The 17778-nt window shown below is 34.6% G+C and overlaps 1 protein-coding gene across 1 annotated transcript; it reads right to left on the reverse strand.

Annotated features, from left to right (window-relative positions):
- Positions 1-11847: 11847 nt before the first annotated feature.
- Positions 11848-16617, reverse strand: LOC107855861 (F-box/kelch-repeat protein At1g51550). The gene is made up of 2 exons (XM_016700869.2): positions 15975-16617; positions 11848-13258 (listed from the first exon to the last, which is right to left on the reverse strand). Exons 1-2 carry the CDS (start codon positions 16405-16407, stop codon positions 12288-12290), a joined length of 1404 nt encoding a protein of 467 aa, XP_016556355.2. The 5' UTR covers positions 16408-16617; the 3' UTR covers positions 11848-12287.
- Positions 16618-17778: the final 1161 nt, after the last annotated feature.

A 17778-nucleotide genomic window follows, 5' to 3' on the forward strand; every position in this document is an offset into this window, starting at 1 on the left:
ACATAATTCCTTGTACGATACCAGATTTTGATGAAATTGGCAACGATGGAAAGCTAATTCAATTTTTCTCTCAACAAAAAGTGAAAATCTAGAAAATTTCACGTGTACAAAATGGATTCATATTTCAAAGCAAGTTTCTAACGTTCTTGAATTGATTTCAAGCTAGAAAAAAGTATAGGGTATTACACAAAAACCTTACAATTCCCCCCCCCCCCCCAAAACCGAATATACACTCTTGGGATTAAAGATTGGCCGAAACTCAAAGCGAAGAACAAAAAAATTTGCAAAATTTTCGTCCAACCACAAACTGCCATATCATCACCGTTGTACCACTGGATTTTTAGCTCAAATTTTAATTTCTTGGTTTCTAATCCTTGTTTCTTAGTTGTATTTTGTTGATTAGATCACTAATTGGCAAACTAGTAACTATCTACTAGGTTGTGAGTTAGTTTAGAGTCCTTTTCTTTCGTGTTTACTTTCCTTGTGTGCTTTTCTCGTTTTGTGATTCGTTGTGTTTTGTTGGTTTAAGTCCAAAAGTAAATTTTATTTGAGTCAAATCAAACAAAAATCTATTCCAGGAAAAAGTAAACTCATCCCTTAATCACTCACGAAGTACAAGCCAATTTACAACACTTGTGAAGACAAGTGTGAGGTAAGAAAAAGTGGGCGAGTGTGATAAGGCTAATTTGAGCTAACTAGTTTATTGTTTCTTTGTTGTTGTCTTTTCTTTTAGGTACCCTGGATGCCAATAATTTCAATGACCATTGTGATAGCTTCAATGCCAATTGTGAAGATATCAAATGATATATTGAAAAGATATGCCAATTGATACCTAAACTTTTCCCTTAAAATCCAATTTCTCTTGTCCAAACACCTTGTGATGAGAGCTTTTCGAAGGAAGAAGTGGGCTGCCCGGACACACACCAAGGTGAAGACCGCACATCATGCGAGCTATAAGGTAAAAATGCTATCTCCTACACTCCTATAGACTTAGAATGTGGTGATGTGAATTAGAGGGTTTTGGTGTTTGATACACACCTTAGTTTCTATAATTTGTAAAGGTTTATGTCTCACTAACTATCCTTTAAGTTTATGCATTTTCTCTTCTTTTTTGTTCTAAATTCGAATGTGTGTTTGTTTGTTCTTGTTCATCTCATCTTCTTCTCTTTAGTTGTGTTATTATTTTCAAATTTTAGGTTTTTCCTATATCAGGACCACACTAGCCATTTTTAAATGAGCATGGTATATGGTCTTCTCAAGCACAGGATAAAGTACGTGGAGGATGATAAAGATTCAAAGAAGGGCGAAAAAAAGATGGATATAATCTGGATCAACTACTATGACATGCCAGTTTGTTTTGGCTTGAAAGAGTTTGTCATAGTGATGGGCTTAAGATGTGATCGTCCAGAATAACCTCTCATCAAGGAAACACCCCCCGAAAGTTCCAAGGCAAGCAGGACAGTCAAACCACCACCATCAAATAGACGGAAGGCATTGTCTAAGCAACCACCCACCAAAATAAATAAATAAAAGGAAAAACTAGATGGGTTGTTGGACATTGTTAGACGTACTACAAAGCAGCAAATTTAATAGAATATCTCAAGGATAAAACCATACCAAAGCAGTATAGAGAGCAATTGTGCTTAGTTTGGTTTGCCCATATTGTTATATTGGAAAGAGACGTCAACAAAGTCATAGAAGATGATTTGTTGAAGCTTGCTAATGATTTTGAAAAATTCAACAATTATCCCTAGGGATATGACAGCTACTACTTGACTATCAAATATTTACTGACAAAGCTATCCCCAAAGACGATCACATTATATGGCTTTTCTTGGACTTTCATGGTAAATTTAATCACTATTTGTTTACTCATCCATTAATTTATATTGAATAATTATTATGAAGTTTTTTGCTTGCTCCCTGTTTACATATTTTAGGTTTGGGCATTTGAAGTCATTCCTCTCCTCCGAAAGTAGGTCAAGAATTACCCGAATGAGGTTTTCCATCTAAGGATCCGTAGGTGGTTGGCTACAAAGAGCAGCACAAGAATTAAGGAGGATGATCTCTATAACCCTACGGATGATGCAGTACATTTTCTTTTGAGTAAAATAATTTGACTCAAAGAAAGAAATTGAAACAGATATGTCATTTATTGCGACAGATGGGTTGTACACTTCGTCACCGCAATTGATTGAGATGTACACTTCGTCGATCAAATGCCAAGGTAAGCCTACTGGAATGCTAAAACCTTTGATGATGTTGATTAAGCATTCCTCAGTTCGGGAAACTTTCGGCTGTTGTTGACAAAATCTATCATAGGCCTCACTGATGTAAACTTTGTACAAAAATTGCCTGTCGTGTATCTATATTGTTCTTGTGTTTGCAACTTGACCTTCTTTCGAAGGTTGTAAAAAATAACATCGATGTGCTACATATATTATCAAAAGTTTTAGATTACGTGATAGTAAAATTAATACACAGATGCAATTAAATAAAGTATTAATTAATAGTAATATGTATGGTATTTAAACCTCATTATTCCAGCAAGTTTGGGGTTGTGACATCAAATAAAACCAATCCTTCGTTCTGAAATGTGCAACAACAAAGTCAAACATATCAAAACCAAGACTCAATTCATTCACTTTGTAGTATTCTTCATTTTATTTTCTACATGATTTATATGTGTTAATGTCATATTTTTACAACAAGAATTGTATAGATCAATATCTTTAAAAGTTGATTTATGTACCTGCCGGCGTGATTCTTTAACAACCCATCACAATTTATTTTGAACAGTTGTTGATAAATTTTGTTAGTGTTTTTGGAGCCTCGCCCGAGATGTTGAACCTTCAAATAGGTAATTCTTCCGTTCTCCCAAACAGACAGGCTCCACTTTTTTTTATTCTTTGGAAGTAGTTGATGGATTATCAATTATGATATTATATTGTTCAGCAATAGTTTCTACTGTGATATCCACCTGAAAATCTAGAATTGTCAATGCTAATCACAGATATACAACAAACTATCTATCTGTTGCATCAGATAAATTATCTGATAGGACAAACTCGAACAGGTAAAATAGAGTTGTACGATAATTTTGAATAGATGACCAATCTGTGGCAACATATGAATCATCTGTTGGTAGAAATTAAAATAGTACTAAGACCTATTTGTTTTGCTGAAACGACATATGTTGCAACAGATAATGCATCTAATGCAATAGGTTCTAAGACAATTGCAATAAATGTATATATATTTGTTTGATAATTTTCAGCAGATGTATAATCTGTTGAAACAGAGGTGTCCGTTTGTTTGTTGGAACAGATAATTTACATTCACCTTATTCAACTCATGTTGCTCTCTTGTGGCCCTTGTTCATTGATCAAAGGTGCAAGACAAAGACAGATGAGTTGTAAGTTTACTTTTTTCAATGCTAGATGATGCCTTGAAAATTTCTTTCCTTCTCCTCTTAGCCACCTTGATCTCTAGTGGAGTGTATGGATATGAAATCCTCTTTTATGGAATGACACTCCTCTTAGATGTCATTTCCTTTACAGAAGCAGTTAATGCATTAATGGTATTAATCACTCCATCATGTTTCTCTTTGTAGTCTTGACATTTGCATGCAGAACATTCGCTAGAAGTGGAAAAATCTGTATAACTAGTATAATCATAATCATAATGATTTGTTGTTTCAAAAACTATAAGAGGAGTACCACTACCACTACCACTAATATCATCAACAACAACAAGCCCACCCTCCAAAATTATTTTTCTTATGATGGTCTCTTTTATTCTATCAATGATGTTAGGGTTCGATAAAGTTTGCACAGACCCTAAAGAAAGAAAATCTGACATCTTCAACTCTCGATTGGTCGGAACAAGCCATGGATGGACAATGTAAAATAAATTAGTACATATATTAGAATGATGATGAAATCATTTTAAAAAAACTTAACTAGAATTAGACTTACTGTTTCCTTCGGGGGTTTGAAGAGATAACAAATTTTGTATTTTTATCAGTTTTAGCTGACAACCACCTCAGGATTCTTGGACAGGAAACTTCTTTCTGGTAGTTCACTTATTGCCACAAATAAGGAATGACTTCAAATGCACAAGACTATAAAATAATGCTAATAAATCAAAAGAACTATTGAATAAAAAAATGAATCAATTCATGATAAAAGAAATGTTTACCATGAAAGCACATGAAAAGCTATATAAGTTGACTGTCCTTGGCGTTAACGGAGTCAACAAATATTTGACAGTTACTTTGTAACTTTCATAACCCCAAAGATAGCTGTTAAATGTCTCAAGATCCTCGGAGAGCTTTATCAAACCAAGTGGTATATTGTTGTTAACGTCTCTCGCCCAAAGAACATTATGTACAAATCATACCAAGCATAATGGTTGTTTGTGCTTTTTTGAAAGTCTTTTACCTTTCAACGCTTCTATCAAATTTATGTTTTTGACGCTTGGACCAACAAGGGATACCAGGTCATCACGATCACTCGACTTGCCTTTATCTTTTTTGGGTGTGCGGGGTGCTTTTTTGGGTTAGAATAGGAATAATTTGAGAAGGAGAAAGCGAATAACATTTTAATTCAGTAATTATGGCAAACTCCTTCCAACTAAAACAAATAGGAATGCCACAGTAATTTATCCGCACCTCATCTATCTCATCTTTATTTTCATACATAAACCTATGCTTGAGAAGATTATATACCATTTTCATTTGAAAACGAGCATTGTTGTCCTCCAGCAAATCAAGATCTTGCCCAAAGTAACTGTCCCTAAAATAAGCTTCCAATATTTGTTCTTGAAGTATTTTTCTGAAGACATCAAAAGATTTTTCCATGGATGAATTAACCATGAAATCACCCATTAAATATGTGGCACCATCGCACTGCATTCTCACAGGATAACTATCAATGCTAAAAGTTTTGACCAACTCTTCGGTGGAACGGCTATCAGCATTTGAATCTTCTCTTTTGAAACATTCCTCCTTCTCATGTTCATCATCTTCTGCTCCTGATTGAGATAACGCTTGTAAAGCAAGCTCATAGAATGGTGGATATAGCTTAACTACTTCACTTGTTCCTTTACTTGAACTTGATTCAGTTTTTTTTCTTTTGGGAGCCATATTATCTAAAATTAACAGGAACATAAAATAGATTATAATTGGTTAATGCATTATTAAAAAGGAATAATAGTAAATCAAATATGTACAATAGTAAAATAATAGTTCCAACAGACCACACATCTGTTGCACCAGGTAGGATATATTTTGCAGCATATGACTAACCTGTTGCAGCGGATGATCAATCTGTTGGAAACAATAAAAATAGTCCACACATATGTTGCACCAGGTAGGTTATCTGTTGCAGCATATAACCAACCTGTTGCCGCGGGGAAGTAATCCATTGAAAATAATAAAAACAGATCACTGATATGTTGAACCAGGTAGATTATCTGTTGTAGCCTATAAGCAGCCTGTTGTAGCGGATGAGTAATCCATTGGAAATAATAAAAATAAATCACTCATCTGTTACACCAGATAGGTTATCTGTTGCAGCTTATAAATAACCTGTTGTAATGGATGAGTAATCCGATGGAAATAATTAAAACAGACCAAATATCTGTTGCACCAGGTAGGATATCTGTTACAACCTATAACCAACTTGTTGCAAGGGATGAGTAATCCGTTGAAAACAATAAAGGTATCAAACGGGCCGGTTTGACCTGGCCCAAACCGACCCACTTAAATGGTCCGGCCCGGTCAGACCCCGAACTATAGGGTATCGGGTATCGGGCTGGGCTAATTTTATTATTGGGCCCGGTTAACCTGGCCCAGACCAAAATCGATCCAGGCCCGCCGGTTAATCGGCCCAGATAAGTTTTTTTAAAAAAAAAATAGATTTTGACCATTGGGCCAAAGTAGCCGTTGGGCCCGATGGCTATATGGCCGTTTTGACCCAAAAACGGCTACTTTGGCCTTTTTAATTAAAAAAGAAATTATTTAAAATATTTTTTTAAACCCAAAAAAATTTCTATAAATACCCTACACTTTTCATTCTCTCAAATCTCATTCTCTCTCAAATCTCAAATCTCAATTCTCAAATATTCTATATATTTCCTAAAGTTCTCAATTTAATTTTTTAATTTTGTGATTACAAAGTACGAGTGGAAGTTTCTAAAGTCGCAATTTTTGGATACTTCCAAAATTTAGTGTTGTCGTTCCATCTCTTACTTTTAATTTTTAATTAGTGTATTAATTGTTAAATAGTTAATTTTATTATATTTGTGTATTTTAAATTTTTGTAGTTTGATTTATATTGTGAATAAATTAAGAAACTTCGCCAGTAAAATTGTCAAAGAAAAAAATCCAAAAGTGGTAGTGGTAGTAAAAAGTGAATTACTGGCGGTAGAGGTAGTTCAAGCAGTAGATATAGCCGTGTACCTCCGGTACCGCTTAGTCAATATTTTGAGGAAGAAGTGGGTGTAGGTGATCACGATATGAATTATGTAGAAGCTCAAGAAAATTACGGTATAGAAGAAGAAAATGAAGTAGATGCGGTTGATTTAGATGAAGATGATGAAAATATTGGTGAGACACCCGCAGTAGAAATGCTAACGTTAGATATGAATCGGTTAATCGTCCTCCCCATCCTCCCCGTGCCCCAAGAGCTCGTAGAACAACTAGTATTGCATGACAATTTTTTACACGTATAGGAGATACTGAGGTGCAATGCAATATTTGTCAACAAGTATATAAGCATAAAAGTACAGACAAGCAAGGGGGTACAAGTACGTTAATGAGACATATAAATGATAATCACGAAAGAGAGTTATTTATAGTAAAAGGTGGTGAGGCTATTGGTGGGCCAACACAAACTAGAATGGACCCAGCAACAGGTCAGGTAATTAAGAATTATAATAAATATAGGGACCGAGAAGAAATAGCAAAAATGGTAGTTGTGGGTTGTTTGCCTTTCAGTTTTCCTTCTTCAGATATGTTTATTCATTATATTCAATGCAATTTATAATCCTATGTTTAATGATATTCCTAGAAGTACTTGCCGGGCCAATATTTTTAGACTTCATTCGCAATATGTTTTTTATTTATCTACATTGTTAAAAAATATTTTATTTAGAATGACTCTAACTTCTGATCTTGATCGTGCTGTTAATAAAAATAATTATTTAATCGTTACTTGTCACTGGATAGATAGTAATTATGTTATGCAAAAACATATTCTTGCTTTTTTGTATGATGAAGATCGTAGACATACTGGAGAATTTATTGTTGATTCGATTAGTAAAGTTGTAAAATTTTATGGTATTGAAAAAAAAGTCTTATGTATTGCTTTTGATAATGCTTCTAACAACAAGACTGCTATTACAAAGTTAAAAGCTAAGCTCTGTCCGCCGTTACCTGAAATATTTTATGTTAAGTGTGCTTGTCATATATATAATTTAATTGTAAGAGATGATCTTGAATTTTTTGAGCTTTATATTGAAAAAATCCGGCTTGCTGTTGGCTTTATTCAAGGAAATAATCAAAGAAAAAAAATAGAGAATTTAAAGTTAAATGTCAAGAAAATGGACTTAGACCGATATTGATGCCTGAAGAATGTGATACTAGATGAAATGCTATGTATGATTATTTAAGAACTTGTCATGCTTATAGAGTTCCTATTACAATAACTTTTAACCAACATTGTGGTTCATTTGCTGATTCGATTGAATGTGTGCTACATGATTCTGATTGGGCTGTAATTGATGATCTTATTAAGTTTTTGAAAAAAAATTATATAGTTATGGTTGAATTTTTTAGTGCTTATTATCCTACTGTTTGTAATATTTTAGCATATATAGCCGATATTTCTGCTTTGCTCAAAGAATATAAGAATAAAGAAGGTTACGAAGAAGTTGTTGGTGTTATGTTTGCAAAATTAAAAAAAAAATTGATTCCCCCTATTTACTTGGTTGGTGCTATACTAAATCCATGTATGAAATATACTATTATGTGTCACTTTAGTACTCTTATTTATCTAACTTAGAGATAAATACTAACAATGCTTCTGATGATGAAGAACCAGAACAACCAGATTTGTATATGGCTATGAGTGATGCGAACATTTACATAGATAATTTATATAAACATTACGCTGATTTACTTGATTTAGCTGTACTGACAAATATCACTCCAACTGTCGTTCATCATACTCCCGAGAAGCCATCATCTTCTAAAAGGCCGGCACATAGTGGTTTTCCTGATTGCTTTTATGATTTAAATGTTTGGAACAGTTTTGAGGAGGGAACTTACACAACAGCTTCTCGGGAAGAGCTTAAGTATTATCTCCGAACGCCGATAGAGGATCGTAGATGATGGATCAACGCGTTGAATTGGTGGAAGAATAATGAAACACATTATCCTGTGCTTTCAAGATTAGCTAGAGATATATTGAATGTTCTAATGCCAACCGTTGCATCAGAGGACACTCATTGGAAAGCAATGCTATGAATGTTCTAGTTTGCCTTAGAGATTGAATTAGAGAGGAACGAAGAAATCAAGGAATGGATGTGGAACCGAAAGACGAACAAAATCTTGAAAAAATTATGACTTCAAGGGAGAACTCAACACAATCAAGTCCAATGCATGATTTTGCCCCCATTGACTTTGACTATCCTATGCAAGTTCCCGTTAATGCTAACATGGATGAGTTGGAAAAAATGATGAAAACTTTGTAGATTTTTCATTCATGTACATTATAAATTTTAAATCATTTTGCATTTTGCAATCAATAAAATATAATATTCATTCACTCCTTACTTTGTAATTTTTTCCATTTAATGATTTAAATTGAATTTCTAGCTTAAATTAAATACTTAATTTTAATATATTACTAATTTACTATCAAGTATTATTAATTTATTATATTAAGTAGCATATTTTTGAAAGTAGTATATATATTAAATGGTATGTAAATATGTGTATATATTTTATATAGACTCTAAAGTAGTATATATTTAACGTATACATGTGTATATGTTTTATAAATTAGTATATATATTGTAGCATATACCTTGTAGTATATATATATGTTTTAAAGTAGTACATATATTGAATGGTATGTATATATGTGTATGTATTTTCTATAGACTCTAAAGTAGTATATATTTAACGTATACATGTGTATATATTTTATAAATTAGTATATATATATTGTAGTATATGTTTTAAAGTAGTACATATATTGAATGGTACATATATATGTGTATATATTTTTATAGACTCTAAAGTAGTATATATTTAACGTATACATGTGTATATGTTTTATAAATTAGTATATATCTTGTAGTATATATCTTGTAGTATATGTTTTATTTGAAGTAGTACATATATATTGAATGGTACGTATATATGTGTATATATTTTCTATAGACTCTAAAGTAGTATATATTTAACGTATACATGTGTATATATTTTATAAATTAGTATATATATTGTACTATATATCTTGTAGTATATGTTTTATTTGAAGTAGTATATATATTTAACTAACGTATAGTCGTATACACGATTACATGTGTAATTGTGTATATGTGTATATATTTTTTAAATTCTAATGTAGTATATACTATATATATAGTGTATATGTATTGTTTAACATATTTAAAATGTATATAGGTGGGTATATATAGTGTATATTGGAGAAAAAACTTTTAAATTTTTTTTTTTGATTCTGACTAGTTTTGACCAAATTTTGGACCAGTTTTGACCGGATTTTGGCGGGTTGGACCGGAATAGGTGTAGTGGGCCGGTCCCGGGTTATTTCTTGAAAATTTACTATTAGGCTCGTAATCGGACCGGCCCGTTAAACCTAGCCCGAAATCAGACCGGCCCACAACCCGTTTAATTGTGACGGGCCGGTTCTGGGTTGAACCGGCCTGGCCCCGTTAATAGCCTTGGGAAACAATAAAAACAGATCGCTCATCTGTTGCACCAGGTAGGTTATCTGTTGCAGCTTATAAATAGCCTGTTGCAGCGGATGAGTAATCCGTTGGAAACAATAAAAATAAACCAAACATCTGTTACACCAGGTAGGATATATGTTGCAACCTATAACTAACATGTTGCAAGGAATGAGTAATCCGTTAGAAACAATAAAAATAGATCACTCATCTGTTGTCAAATGAGTCCTCTGTTAGATCAATATTATTTAGATATCTTCCAAACAGAAGAGTCGTCTGTCACAACAGATGAATGATATGTTAGATTGTTCATTTATTGCATCATGTTTTCATTGTTGCATCAGATTTTCATCTATTTCATCAAATGTTTCATTTGTTGCATCAGATGGTTCATATGTTGCAACGTCATTTTTACCAAGGAAAACAACAAATCAATCCAGCAACACCAACATAACACACACACTAAGAACATCAACGGTGACCAAAAATCACCAACAAAAATCGAATCAACAGTCCGACAACAAGAACTACTGTAACAACAAAAAATTATATTCCGCACCGAAAAGAGTAGAGATGAAATGCCAGAAATTAGGGTTTTATTCAGTCCACATTTCAAATTTAAGCAAGAAATATTGAAATTGTTAACCAATACTAGAAGAGAAGTTGGCTCAAGTTCCTGTGTTTCTTCATAACAAAAAAGACATAATTTTTTACCTGTGAAGGAAGAAATGGGACGTGCTTGTCACGTCGATTGACGGTTGAAAGTCGAAAAGGAACTCGCCCAGCTATTTGTCGCCGGAGCTTGAAGTCGCCGGGAATTGAAGGGAGAAATTTTGCAGAACTGTTGGTTGGGAGAGAGTTGAGAGAGACTGTCGAGAGAGAGGAGAGAGACGGTTAATTTGAAAAAGAGATGGGTGTGGGTTGATTTGTATTTTTGAACAGATTAGAAAATTTTGAAAATATTAATCAAGTGCACAATTAACTTAATCAAGTTTCCTAATTATGTTTGACCCTTTAAGTTGGTCAATGTCACCAATCCTTTATTCATGGTTTAAAAGACACCTATCCTTCAATTTTCTCATTAAACTACATGCATCTTTTGGTGCTGAAATAATTATCCTTTGTTACTGTAACCAAACGACCCCTTAGAAGGTATCAAAAGACATGGACAGATTTGTTGAATGAGGAATTTAAGATCTTGCAAATTTGGTCATCTATACTGTATGGTATCTCGTTTGATATGTAGACTAAATTATTTTGAATTTATAGTCCTGAAATTATAATTCTTAGACTAATTTATACCATATGAGAGGTAGCATAAAATAATTTATAAAGTGAAATATATCAGTACTGAAATTGATATTAGATCAATAATATGTTTGATTGATGGCATAAACTTATCTCCAGAATTCGTCCAAGGATAAATTTATATCAATCAGCCAACCATGATATATAAAATTAGTGCCAAACTTGTCATGGAATATCCCACCTTATCTAGCATACCAAACAACCCCTTACACCGTTAAAAATGATATGTCAAAAATAGGGTTGCAACTTGTCATAATAACTCACATGAAAGCAGACATCACCAGGATACTCATGTTCATATGAGACATCACCATTCACCAGGATACTTGTTGTGTTTCCTTTTATTTCTTAAGCATAAATAAATCCAATAGTACTAAAGTTCATTGAACAAGAGACTTCGGTGGTTGTATTACAATTAAGATACATTCAATAATCTTCAAATTCAGCAGCCTTGATTCGATTAATTCATTTTCTCCTATTTTCTTCCCCTTTGTAACAGTAAGATTCACATTAGTATAACTAAAGCATGAAATAAAAGGTAAGAGGAGGGGTCAAGTATAGCAGCAAGGCAGTACTTAGCAAGTTAATGTACATATTACATCAAAATTCAGAACCAATCATACACATCAAGCTAACTCTGGTCGATGGGACATAATTTCACTCCTGATCTAGAAATTTACAGGAAGTTTCTATTAATTCCAGAGGGCTTTGAAGGATCATGAAAAGCTCAGCGCTGGTATCGCGTATCACATGGTGTCTTGGTTGACTCTAACTTCCTCTAGAAGAGTAGAAACATACCTCAACAAGTTTTCAGATGGAATGCCAAGGCCAAATTACAATACCTCCTTAGGTCTTTTACTGTACAAAGCACCCCACTAGCTGTTACCTTGCTTCTCTCAAGTGGGACTGATATTTACACTACATTCATTGTCATGTAAAACAGCAGCATTTTGGAGTCACTACATACTTGTTTTTCCTATAATCTCCTTCCAGTTCCCCTAGCACTGAAGCAAAAGCTCCACAAGAAACAACTCTCCGTCAAACCTCAACCCAGAGGCTTCAGCAGGATGAAGTAAACCATCTATCATGCCACCAAAGATATACAAGTTACAACCAGAAGGATCCACACAAGCTCGGTGAAATGATCTGCCACAAGGATTATCACCTTTGGACTTGAGCCGTCTCCACAGTTTAGTCTTTGATCTCACCGGGTTTGGAGGAGTTCCAGACTGCATAAGAGATGTCACTGAGCTGATATCCAACATCCAAAAGTCATCTTTTCTGTGTCTGTAGGAATCTTCTCCTCCATAAATTAGCAATCGTCCACCTATGATGAGATTAGCCGAGTGACCAACTCTTGGCAGGGTCAATCCTTGGGGTATATTTTGCAAGTCAAATAGTAACTGTAGCCATCTCCAGTGACCTTCAGATGTATCAAAGAGCCATACATCATTAAGCACCTCATAGCCTAAACCCCTCCCACCAAACAAAATTGTTTGGTTTCCTCCAACACGGGTCAATGTATGTCCAGAGCGAGATGGAGGAGACGGATGAGTCACAATTTCTTCCCAAACTCCAAGATGAAGATTCTCGGACAGTTCCAATACCCATGTATCTCCCAATCGCAGGCCAGCCAAACCAATCCCTCCATGAATCAGCATCCTCCTTTTATCAATGCTACATGCTGCATGAGCCCCTCTTGGTGGAGGCACGATGGAACCAACATCAAGTAGTCTCCAGGATAATGTGATACCAAATGCCTCATGTACCGTTACTTGGCCGATCCATGTATCATTTTGACGGGCCCCATGATCATTTATTCCTCCAAAAAGCACTAGACAATCACTAATCACGACGCATGAATGCCCAAAGCGGCCACTTGGGACTCCTGATACAATCTTATTCCATTTCAATATACTTTTGAAGTCATTGCCAACATATGCTACCCATGTATCGTCCAGATGCCTTCCTAAAGTATAGCACAAATAACACAACATTATGACGAAATATTACTGCTTATCAATAAATAGAAAACATCAGATCGCAAATTACTGCATACAAATTTATGAAGAAATATTACTGCTTATCAATAAATAGCAAACATCAGATAGCAAATTACTGCATACAAATCTATAATAATCTACAGACGCAATCTTATAGGATCTATGCTATTCAAAGTTTTTTGTATTTTTTCTTTTTTGATGACTGAGAAATCTGTCTAGAACCAACCTTTAGGACCGATGGAAGCTTTTGGAACTGGAGATAACGGATCCATACATCTACCCTTTTCCACTTAAATACCAGGCTTAGGCTCAAACTTGTGGCCTAGGTCACAAGTACCTCAACCTTTGCCACTTGAACTATGCCCAGGGGGCATAATATAGTACAGAGTTTAAAAGACCCTATTACTGAAAGTTAAATGTGCCAACCATCAGGGTGAGATTAATTCATAGTATGAGCAGATGGTTCTTCGTGAGATGATCATCTATTGAGTGAGCAGAGTTCGATGCCCTTTCCCTCCTTTTCTTACTTGTCTATCCCATTACCAACAAAATAGCCAATTTGGAATGATGAATGTTTGATACTGATTATGCTCATGTTTAGACATTTGTTGTCATACTAATCTGAGTGTTTATGCCATGTACCGAGGACATGACCCTATATAGGAAGGTTTGGAGGATGCAAATTAGGGTAGAGAGATAGTAGGTAGGAGTGCGTCCTTGCTAGTAAGGTAGGAGGACTTTGTTTTGTTATCGGGGCTAGCGGCCATAGTGTTAGTCTTGTTTCAGAGTGTGTAATCATTTGTTGTATTACTTAGTGATACTCTTGTTTATTTTATTATTTGGTGTGTTAATACGTATTGTTTCTTGTTCCCTTTACTATTTTTTTAGACTGTTTATTTTAGCCGGGGGTCTATCGGAAACAACCTTATCTCACCTGCGAGGTAGTGGTATGAACTGCGTACACTTACCCTCCCCAGACCCCACTTTGTGGGAATATACTGGGTATGTTGTTGTTGTTGTTGTATGCCACGTGAAGTAGTGAAAGAATCTTGAGTTCCGTGTTCCATGTAGGACTTTTGTCGATTTCTCCTTATGCAACTCTTTTGTAATCTTTTCTCGGTAAGTCGAAGTTTATCATAGTAGTTTTTCATTAGAAAAATACAGCAGAATTTATAAATCTATCTCAAGAACATATAGAAATGGCGATTCTGCTCACAAGCTTGCATGTGATGCTTCACGTGTAAAGTAAAGCCTAGACATTGATCACATGAAATTCATTCAACTAGGTCCATTAAATAGCCAAACGAGAGTATCCTACCCATTTTATCCAAAAACCTAAGTAAATATAAAGATCCTAACTACATTAATGTAAGAAGAAGATAGCTATTAGCAATACAGGAAAAGCTCCATGATAATCGTCAGTAGCATCCTGGTTATTTTCCAAATGGAACAACCTCTGAAGAAACAATATAAGAGAAAAGTCTAGGCTTGAACGGATCAAAAAGATAACTACCTTACTAGATCAAAGTAAAAGGAAAAATGGTGTATGGAAACTGAGTTAGTGAACCAAAATATACCATATTCTTTGCACCCATCATGAATTAATGGTTCAGTTATCTATATCCCCCTTTAATTTCTATTTTCAGCACCAGGTCAAGTTAAACAGGGAAAATCTTTTTTGCTACTCCTAAATCCTTTTAGATTGCAATAGGTGTTGGGCGTTTGCTCTGATTTTCTTACCATAACTGAATTTTCCTTTTCCTAAAATAAAAATACAAAATTTCCATATTTGGCTAATCCTTATGGCGTGGAAACAGCCCCTTGTAGAAATGTAAGGTGAGGCTGCATACAATAGATCCTTGTGATCAGGCCCTTCCCCGACCCTGAGCATAACGGGAGCTTAGTGCACCGGGCTGCCCTTTTTTTATGGCGTGGATCGCCAACCGACTTCAACTTGTCTTCAAGAAAGTGATAAGCTTCATTTCACATTTTTTTTAGGTTCTAGAGATTCTCAATCTCTCTTTTTAGACTTTCTCTTGAAGGAAATGTTTTTGAACTATATTAATTGAGACTCATTTCTTCTCACTTGGCAGCATCCACAATATAGTCCTAAGGGCTTTGATAGTATGGTTCAGAGGAGAATTTGTGAGAAACCAGTGTTACACAATGTAGTCCTAAGGGCTTCAAGAGTCTTGTTTAGTGGGGAAATTTGTGAGACACAAGTGTTACTCCGACACTTGAGTGAACTTCTTTTATTCTGAGTGAATTTTGTGAGATTATTTCTCTCGATATCATGGACTCGGATTGCTCATTTATTCTGTGGATTAGTTGGAATGGCAAACCACTTTAAATTATCGTATCTCTTTTAGTATATTTCTTTTTTATTTCTTATTTACCTAACACCTGACTATTTCGGTCATCACAATAGGGAGGAGGACAGGCATCTCTCACAATTGAGAAGAACCAAAAATTCTTGCAAATGCATTAGAAAGATCAAGGTATAATACATAAACATGCCACTTGTTTCAAATCACACCTCCAACTTTGGATGTGCACAAGCAGACACTTAGACTTGTATAAGGTTGAACAAGTTAAAGGGCATCGTTATGTAGTGTGCCAAAGATCAATAAACACACCAAAGAGTTGTGAAAAAAGATGTGGAATACTGAGAGATTAACTAACCTCCCTCACAGCCACCGCCGAAGAGAACTAAACAACCATTAACAAAGTTGAGAGAATGAGAAGCTCTAGGTCGAGGAAACATCAGCTCCTCTCCTCCTCCTCCTCCTTGTGGATGCGTCAACAACAATCTTCTACAGTAAACAGAATCCAATTGATAAATTTGCTGGTACAGTTTTTTCCAAGGGAATTGTTGCTGTTTAGCGTCAGCAGCTAAGGATCTGACTGAATTACCCCAATCTCTAACGCAAAGTGATTCCCATAGAGTGTCGGAGTAAGTGAGGTTTCTGAACTTCTTACAAGTCATAGCGAAGTGAAAAATGGAGTCTAGAGGTAAGAGGAGTAAGATGGAGAAGAGATGGTCTTGTGCTATTGTTGATATCGGTGATGATCCGTTTGTATATGGAGTGTTGCTGCTGCTGCTGGTAGTAGCCATGGAAGTTGTGGAGTTAAAGAGAGTGGAGAGCACACGCTGTTGGTGCTGATTGTTGTTGCGGATTTTTGGGTCTGGTTTTTTACCTTGTTGGGTGGTTAGTGTGAGTGAAGAAGCTCTGTTTTTCCTCGACTTAAAATATGGTTTTCACTTGCCACCAAGTTTACTATTTTCCTTTCTTAATAAGTGCTTAGGACTTTTTTATAAGCACTTACTATATAACTACAATCTAGCCAGAGTCGGATTTAAAATTTTGAGGTTGTCGGTGTCATATCACTTTTAATGTTAAAGCTATTACTTAAAAAGGATATTTTTTATGTGCGTTCTATTGGAATTCGGCTTGTTAGTAAGAGATTTTTGAAGGAAAATTTCATTAAAACATTATTAAACAACCTAATTTTTATGAATCCAGTTAATTTTTTACTTTACATTTTGTTATTTACACTGCCCCAAATAAGACAAATGTTTTATCGATTTTATAGACTTTGGGTTTCGATTTGATTATTTGTCTTTTCAATTTGTATAGACAAATAGATCAATTAATAAAAATGTGATTATTATTATAAAAATTATCAAAAACAACCTATCTACTTTTTCGGAGGTAGTGTATGGACTGCATATATTTTATCCTCTCCAGACCCCACTACGTGGGAATACGCTGAATTTGTTGTTGTTGTTGTTGTTGTTGTTGTTATTACTATAAATTATGTAAACAAGAGTTAAATTCAACTTATCAGTCAGCGTGAAAGTACAAAATAGTTGTCAACATTTAATGGATATTTCTAATTCTATTGTTAAGAAATTATAATATGAAGCCAAGCATCATTATTATGATTTACGAGGAGAGGTTAACTATAAATTTGAAGGAAAAAAAAATCTTCAACTATGTTCTACACTTAAAGTTAAAAAGTCAAAAATAAAGATTACCCAAAAAAAAAGAGTCAAACAAAGATTAAGTCAAGAGGAAAAAAACTTAAGAAAATAGAATAGCGATAAAAAAGTAACAAAATAATGCTAGCGCCTGAATTTAAACTCTGGTATACCACTTGAAATTTCAGCACATTTACCACTGACACTACTTCCTCAACTGCTGTATCGGGTGGCACTTAAATAATATACGGGTTTTCTTCAAAATATATATATACACAGTTTTTCGATCAAATTTTGTGGGTGCCATGCCACCCCTGAACCCTCATTAGATCCGCCCCTGAATCTAGCGGATTGCTTTTGGTGATTTTAACATACGTCATTGAGACTTTCGTCTCCTCATATTTTTTTTCATTATAGTAAATTTTCTGCTTCTCTGATTGTGATTTTTCTTGTCACGGATTTCCACAAAAAATTTATGTATTTTCTTTTTTTTTTTTATTTGTG

The sequence above is a fragment of the Capsicum annuum genome, chromosome 6, assembly GCF_002878395.1.
Source record: "Capsicum annuum cultivar UCD-10X-F1 chromosome 6, UCD10Xv1.1, whole genome shotgun sequence".
Taxonomy (NCBI): domain Eukaryota; kingdom Viridiplantae; phylum Streptophyta; class Magnoliopsida; order Solanales; family Solanaceae; genus Capsicum; species Capsicum annuum.